Source organism: Aptenodytes forsteri, unplaced genomic scaffold (assembly GCF_000699145.1).
Source record: "Aptenodytes forsteri isolate BGI_AS27 unplaced genomic scaffold, ASM69914v1 Scaffold58, whole genome shotgun sequence".
In the NCBI taxonomy this organism is placed as follows: Eukaryota; Metazoa; Chordata; class Aves; order Sphenisciformes; family Spheniscidae; genus Aptenodytes; species Aptenodytes forsteri.
The window spans coordinates 2,554,051-2,562,584 of NW_008794093.1; the positions used below are offsets into that span (position 1 = coordinate 2,554,051).

General features: G+C 40.3%; 1 protein-coding gene across 1 annotated transcript in view; it reads left to right on the forward strand.

Moving 5' to 3' along the window:
* The window catches only part of PTGS2 (prostaglandin-endoperoxide synthase 2), a 5,367-nt gene extending 1,097 nt beyond the window's left edge, over positions 1-4,270 (forward strand). The window contains exons 3-9 of the mRNA XM_009275087.2: positions 74-217; positions 606-787; positions 1,597-1,680; positions 1,868-2,114; positions 3,113-3,399; positions 3,563-3,710; positions 3,864-4,270. Of these exons, the coding sequence (XP_009273362.1) occupies positions 74-217; positions 606-787; positions 1,597-1,680; positions 1,868-2,114; positions 3,113-3,399; positions 3,563-3,710; positions 3,864-4,270 (1,499 nt within the window). The remainder of the gene's footprint in view (positions 1-73; positions 218-605; positions 788-1,596; positions 1,681-1,867; positions 2,115-3,112; positions 3,400-3,562; positions 3,711-3,863) is intronic.
* Positions 4,271-8,534: the final 4,264 nt, after the last annotated feature.

The window sequence follows — 8,534 nt, forward strand, 5'->3', positions numbered from 1 at the left end:
AATAAAATTACCCACAACAATCCTCTTCCCTTTCCCAGCAAAATAACCACAACAATACTCTTTCCTTTTCCAGCAAGATCACATTTGATTGACAGCCCACCAATTTACAATAATGATTATAGTTACAAAAGCTGGGAAGCTTATTCCAATCTTTCCTATTACACAAGAAACCTTCCACCGGTAGGACTTGACTGTCCAACACCAATGGGTGTTAAAGGTAAGGAATAAACCAGATGTGTAATGTTCACTTCTAGGAATTTCTGCTTATCTTAGAAAATACAATGAGACCTGCTTGTCTATAACCTTTTTTCAGTGTAGTTGTCTTTAAGAATAGTCATGTTGTTGGATACACTGTGTAAAGACCTAAAACATAACTATTCTGGTTCTTGTTATTGAGTTACATGCTAAAAATGGTACTTTTACCATTTAATTTAAAAGTTTCTAAAAATCAAGAAAGTAAGCATAGGAAGCAGAAAACTCCCCTTATTTGTATGCTGCTCCCCTTCAATAATACATTGAAAGTCTTAGACTTCTTGTTAGGAACAAAATTAAGTATTGCATAAACATAGTTGTCCTGAATATCTCACTATTTCTTTCTCTCGCAGGTAGGAAAGAGCTCCCAGATTCAAAGGTGATTGTGGAGAAGTTTTTGCTAAGGAAAAAATTTATTCCTGACCCACAAGGCACAAATATGATGTTCACATTCTTTGCCCAACACTTCACTCATCAGTTCTTCAAGACAGACCACAAGAAAGGACCTGGCTTCACTAAAGCTCTCGGTCATGGGGTACGATCATAGCTCTGTAACTTGAATGCAGCACTTAGCTCTTAGGAGCTACTGAGCAGCTAGAATGGTATCTTACAGGTTGTCAGGGTACACACACTGGTGCATGTGCTGTGCGACAGTGTTTGGCACAAACTGATGGGCTTACCCCTTCTGTAACTTCTCCTTAGGTAAAACTCCAGCACTCAATAGCATCTCTTTCTGGGTCAGAACTGCTTATGCAAAGTATCTGGTTCTGTTTAAAATATCTGCACAGTGATCTGTATGACTTTTATTCCTCCCAAGAATCTGTTTTCACCTAAAGCATGTTAGATAAGTTCTGGATACTCACTGGCTCTGGACTTTTTCTGTTGGTTGCAAAGAGCTGTATCTAGCACTGTAAAGTATTTTATGTGCTGCTAATTGAAGAGACTTAGTTTAAAAAACTTCAAAAGCAGACTTGGATTTAGGATCTCTATCTACAAAACAGGCAGCCTTTGGACAAAGAGTTCTTCAATATAAGTGTAGTGTGTATGTCTAAACCAGAAAGCTATAAAATATTTGTGTATATACAAAGAGCTGTCTGCATAATAGAAAGCTGCTGACACTGAACAGTCCTCTTAAATTGCCAGTCAATTTAAAAACTTGCTCTTACGCAGAGATTGCTCCAGTTGCCAGGGAATAATTTGGCTTCATCTGAAATATCAGTGCATGATACTTAAAAGGTAAACATCTAAGGGATGAGCTCCTATTGGCATCCATAGAAGTGGGACCTATCCTAAAATAGCAAAAGATGTGGCTTGGCTTTATGTTCCAAATGCTTTATTTTATAGGTTGACTTGAACCATATTTATGGAGAGACTCTGGAGAGACAACTTAAACTGAGACTTCTAAAGGATGGAAAGCTAAAATACCAGGTATGTCTTACCTCAAAACTTATGCCTTCTTACTGGATGACATATATTTCCTAAAACTAGCACTCTGTGCATAGTGTAGTTGATCTAAAGTGTAAGCTTAAAGTCAGTACTAACAGAATCAACACAGCTTAACTCAAGCATCATAGCTTACAACTTTTATTTTGTTCTTTCTCCCTCCCCCTGGCAGATGATTGACGGAGAAATGTATCCACCAACAGTGAAGGACACTCAGGCAGAGATGATCTACCCTCCTCACATACCTGAACACTTGCAGTTTTCTGTTGGGCAGGAGGTGTTTGGTTTGGTCCCAGGCTTGATGATGTATGCTACAATATGGCTGAGGGAACACAACCGGGTCTGTGACATCCTGAAACAGGAGCATCCAGAGTGGGATGATGAGCAGCTGTTCCAAACTACTAGACTCATATTGATAGGTGAGTGTCACTTTTGCAACTTACATGCAACTCTGACCTTCTCTTGAGCATGGCACTTCTACCCGTTATCTACTGCAGCTGCAGTAGGTGTAGTAAGAGGAAAAGCTATTACTTAAATTGGTGTGTGAGGGCATACATCTGAGCTTTCCTGACCTGTCACTGGGATTGTATTAAGATATGGCTTCCTCCCAGCTATGTTAAAGACAAACTGAAGAAAACTAAGCTAAGGGATACTTAATTCCCTTATCTAAGGGAAACAGAACTCAAAGCAGTGAAAAGGCAGGAAGCTAAGGTTCATTTCTCAGAGAGAAAGCGTGTGAGGCTAGATGACATCAGACTCTCAGATCTTGTGGGTTTTTTCCCCTGGGGTTGGGTCAGTTCAGGTATGCTTAAGAAAGGCTGTGATTAATCTAAACCTCGGGAAGCTATGTAAAATGTAATTCTAAATACTTCTCCTGTCTAATTATCTGTTCAGTGGTATTTTGTTTTGTGTAAATGATGATGTACACTAAGCTTGGAAAGACCTTGCCCAAACTGAAACAGTAAACCAAGACAATTTTATTAAGCAGCTCAGAAGCTGAGAGCTGCTTTCAGATACCAACTTTCTTCATTATCCCCTACCTCTATCCTAGAGAGTATTGTATTAACTGAACATGATGTAGATACTGATGTGTGCTGTCCTGTGGAACATACAAGGAAGTATATCTTGGGGGGGAGGGAGGAAAGCAGGCTATAGAAAACACTTCTCTACTATAGCCAAAAGCTCTTGGGATCTTACGTACTGTTCCACCCCTTACTCTTAGTCACATAAAATACACAAATCACTTTCTATAAGAGATAACAGAATGTTGAAGTGTTGGTTATCCTGATCACTGTAGTGTGTGGTTTTTTTTTTTAAGAACAGTTCAGAAATGGCATTTTGTCTCAGAGTAGGGTAGTCAGCTGAAGTTTCTCAGGGAACCAGTACCAATATTCTCTTCTGTTTCACTGACCAACAGGAGAGACAATCAAGATCGTTATTGAGGACTATGTACAACACTTGAGTGGCTACCACTTCAAACTCAAGTTTGATCCTGAGCTGCTGTTCAACCAGCAATTTCAATACCAGAACCGAATTGCAGCTGAGTTCAATACTCTTTACCACTGGCACCCACTTCTGCCTGACACTTTCCAGATACATGACCAGGAGTACACTTTCCAGCAGTTCCTCTACAACAACTCTATAATGCTGGAACATGGACTTTCCCATATGGTGAAATCTTTCTCCAAGCAAAGTGCTGGCAGGGTAGGTACTTTCACAAGTCACCTGTAAACCAACAGAGACCTAAACTGGGGGTGGGACAAGATGGTAGAATAATGCTATCCAAAACTAATCATGTACTATAAAGGCACAACTTCCTTGTGACTCTTATCAGGAGATCTTGCTACTTTTCATCTTTATTAAATAGGTTGCTGGTGGAAAAAATGTTCCTGCTGCAGTACAGAAAGTAGCAAAGGCTTCAATTGACCAAAGCAGACAAATGCGATACCAGTCCTTGAATGAGTACAGGAAACGCTTCATGTTGAAACCATTCAAATCATTTGAAGAACTTACAGGTAACAGTTTTCATCCTTTCTAACAAACAAGAACCCTTTTCCTAAAATGGCTAACAGAGTCCTGAAATGCTATTACTGGACTTGAACAGGATAGTGTTGCAATGAAAATAGGATTTTTTCCACTTATGGGTTTTTACTCATCAATAACTACAGGAGAAAAAGAAATGGCAGCTGAACTGGAAGAGCTTTATGGAGACATTGATGCTATGGAGCTGTACCCAGGCCTTCTTGTAGAAAAGCCACGACCAGGTGCCATCTTTGGTGAAACAATGGTGGAGATTGGAGCACCATTCTCTCTGAAAGGACTGATGGGAAATGCTATCTGCTCCCCTGAGTACTGGAAGCCTAGCACCTTTGGTGGAAAAGTGGGCTTTGAAATAATCAATACTGCCTCCTTACAGAAGCTCATCTGCAACAATGTGAAAGGGTGTCCTTTCACTGCTTTCCACATCTTAAATCCTGAACCCACAGAGGCAACTATTAATGTTAGTACCTCAAAAACAGCAATAGAAGATATCAATCCCACACTACTACTGAAAGAGCGATCTGCTGAGTTGTAAAAATCCATCTATTTATTTAATTAACTCTATAATTTATTCTATTTATGGCTTAAAGTGTTTAAAAACAAAAAAAACCTTGAGCATCTTCATTGTGGGGGTTGCCCTAGATTCCTTACTCAGGTAAGGCTTCCACTTGCAAAAGGGATTTTCTGTGTTGGAGCTCTACAGTAGTGAATCCCTTGTTTAAAGTCTTCTGTAACAGAACTATGTATTCCAAAGTGGACAAAGGTTCCAACTTTTTTTAATGTTGTTTTAATACTTGACAAAGGGTGTTGGTGGGGTTTTTTGTCTTTTCACTTGATAGGTCACATAACACTACAAAAGCAAGTTATTGCCTCACAACTTAAACTTGTAAACAGGCCATTGAACTAAAAGTACAAGAAAAAGTTGACTTAATGAAAACTGCCAGAAAAGGTTATGAATTCAGTATGAGCACTCCAAGATTAACAAAAAATACATGTACTTGAGACTCACTTATTTACATAAAGTCAGAAAATGCATTGCATTTATTGTTGATACTACCTCTCCCTCATTGCAAATAAGGCACTTTGTATAGTAACTTTAGATGTTTGTTTTCATGTGTAAATCTACTTTCATGTGGCATTATACTTTTTTAATTTAATTATTTAAAGAAAATCGAACTTCTCTTGGGTCCTACTCTTTTTTTTTTTTTTTTTTTTGGAAGCATATGTCACAGAAGTCTTATTTGTGTAAGAGGATGATAAGGTACTGAGCTTAGAAATAACTGACTCTCAGGCTGCAATACAAGGCTGCTTGTATTTTGATACAGATGTTTTTATTGTGCAAGTTCGGGGAGGTCTTAAACGTAGTCCAAAGTATTGGTATTCTCTTCATAGCTGTAGTTCTCTAGTCTACTTGATAATATAATTTTAATCTCTGTCACCTTAAGGACAAATGGACAGTATAGCTTTAGTTAAAGATGTGACTATAGTATAGCTTTGTGTACCCAAAACATGGAGATTATTGGGGAATAGTAAAAACTGAGAAGCTGTGTAAACATACACAGTAGAGAAATGAATACAGAATAGATCTAGCAAAACTTCAAGGCACCAAGACTTGAAGGTAGCTTATGGCTATGTATACAAGCCATACTTGTGACTTAGTTCTATTTATTGTGGGGGAAGGAGGGATAATGTTTTGTTTATAAGTTATAAACAGAGGCATTTTAAGTAAGTGGCTTAAGCTTAATTAAAATTGGCTAGTACAAAATCTCCTAGATGTATTTGTCTTGATCCAGAACTAAAATATCTAGTCTCATCTGGGCACATAAGAAGTTACACAGGATCTTGTACCAGCACTTCAAACTTTGCATATAAGGGTATCTTTTTTTAATTTCTAGAGAGGAAATGTAGAAGATGATCTTCCCATAAAAACAACTGGGGAACTGTAGGTAAAAAGAAAAAGTCACTTCAGACTGGAATAGAGCAGCAACCTGGTATTCTGTGCCCCTGCTCAAAATTCTTTAACTACTTGAGTAAAAGGACTTGAGTTTTATATTTCGTCTGACTCTCTCAAATATTTGTAGAGGCTCGTGCATTGTAATGGCTATGGCAGTAGTATGGTTTGACTGTGACTTCTGGTTCTGTTGATTTGTTTAGAGACGCCAATTACCTTATGCTGTGTAAGTTTAACTGTTAGCGTGAATAGCTGAATCAAGATCTCCTATAGCAATCAATACCAGTGACTGATTTGAGGTGGTCTTTGGTATGAATGCTTTGGGAGAAAGAAGGGCATTTGTTTTCCTTTTTCTATTTGAAGTATGAAGAAGGGAAAAACTTCAATAACCTTGTATTAAAAGGTGGTCAGTACTGTATAGGCTAATAAGTGAAAACTGCTTGGACACTTGTTAAACATGTAATTGTCATTCAGATCCATCTTTGGAACACACTTCTGCAGAGCACCCTTCTGCCATTAACAAGGAAAAGTGTTTGTTTGGCTTAAAGTCTAAAGGGAGACAAGTCTGGACAGATCTAGTTATTTTAGGGTAGGTAAAGAAGAATTCCTCAGACCATGTCATTTGAGTGAAGTTACAAGCTGCTTCAGAAAGGAATGATGTTCACTGTGCATTTTGTACTCTGCAGCCACGTATCAACAGTCACTTATCTGTGACCCAACCTGCTGGGTTTGGCTGGGTTCAAGTTGCTCATGATAAATGTGTATGTTTGAGATTTATTTATTTAAACTCTGTGAATTGTTTTTCACTTTATTTTTGTAGGACAAGAATGTTTTTAAAATGCAATTGTTTATATAAATAAATTGAAAACATTATCTGTATGGGCTCATTTGCTTGTGCCTTCCTTCAGCAATATTTAGTATGAAACAATTCTTTCATCTTAATTGCCACTCATAATCAAATGGAGAATTCCAGCATTAAATTCTGTCATATCTGCCTGTAACTAAATTATCCAAATGTGGTTATTTTTTCCCTCTGGTCACCAGTGAAAAGGGATTTTACTATAACATCCCTAGAGAAGCAAGCTGCTATTTGCCATAATAATTCTTATTATAATAATTCTCTCTCAGGTGTTTTAGAGGGAAAGTACAATATTGGAGTTGCATGTGTTCCTCTCCTAAAGAGCGCCTCCCAGGCCACCTACTCTCTTCCCTACATTTTGATCTCTGATAAGAAATGAGGGGAAGCTATGAAGGAGACAACCAAGGCAATCATGCACCTTGTGCTGCCTCAGTCAACTCCTACCACCTCCATGCAGTCACTGACCAAATGTCACCTCCAGCACCCTTCTGTGCTCAGCCCCCTACTATCATCCCACTGTTGACTGTCTCTAATTCTCCTCCATCCCCATATTGGTGCCCTGTCCTCTCACAGCCTCTTCCTAGTGACCAACCCCATAGCAACAGTTCTTCACCCAGTGTCACCTTCCTTCCAACCACCCAAAATCCTCTTTGGTCTAAGCTTATCCCAGTGACCCATGGTGCTATATTCCCAATGACCCTCCAGCACTGGGAATATGGCAGTCCTCTTGCCTCTGCTCGGTAGCTCCTTTCCATCTCCACCAGTGTGCAGTTCCCTTATATTCCTATTGTACCCAGGCACCTAAACACCTCCAGCAACTCTTGTCAACTTAAAACTCATTCCTCATTGCTTCAGTGACCATCTTCAGCCCCAAAAATGCAATGTCCTGAGGACCCTTCCAAGAGCATCTCTCCAGTCCCTCTCCTGGCTGCATGCAGAGGCTGTGGGTGAATGGACGCACGTGCAGACCATGTATGAGCAATGTGTTGGTTTTATTTCTTTAATAACCAGTCAACTCATTCGCTCTACAAGTTAAATTATTTCTGACAGGTTTCTGTTTTGAGGGGAAGTCAAGCAAGGGAGTGAGCGAAGAGGAGGCTGGTCACTTCAGTGGGAGGAGGATGGGCTCAGCCGCTGCCGCTGGGATGGCGAGGTGCTGTGCGGGGAGGCGCGGCAGCAAGAAGGCAGCAGCAAGGTCATCCACGGAAAAGGTGTTTTGGATGACTGCTGCCTTAATTAGGGAAGGGCCAGGCCAGATGGATTCGGTGCATGATGGATGAGATAGCTTGATCGTGGAGGAGCTCCTCCTTTGCTCTGAGCAGGGGCATGTCCTGATGATACAAAAGGCAAGAATGTTCCTCAGAGGAAACCTGCCCTGTGAAATACTTGCTCTCCAGCCTGGGTTGAGGTAACTGTTTCACCCAAGGCAATGCAGTAAAGGAGGGGGCTTAGCATTTAAGTCATACCCTTGCAGGGAAGTCCATCAGGGAGCATGAGAGCTCCGTGCTTTGGGAGCAGGTCACCATACACCATCACCTTTACCAAGGGCTTTTGCCGTACGTCATTTGCTCGCTTGCCGACTGCGTAAGAGGTCTTTATGGGTGCTGAGTCGGAGCCCCACGGGCATCTGAACAGGTTTATTACTTCTGATACACTCGCTGGAGGTGCACTGACCTTTACGCTGGAGCACTAATGCTCCCAAGGCAGCCACTTTACCCAGATTTCAGGAGACATTTCTATCACAAATGGCTTCTGCTTTGCAAGAAAATACCCCTTCAGCTTTCGGCATCAATCCAGAGAAGTCAACAGGTAGTTTGACCAAGCTGCATAGGAAGGAGAGAGGGAACCCAGGTAGAGGGGAACGGACACATCACTTGTTCCTTGCCTGTTCACAGCTACTGAAATAGGTAAATAGCTCTGGAAAAGCTTATTGCAAAGGTGATATTTCCTTTGGAAGACCAGAAAGGAAAAAACCTGCAAGTTGTAAGA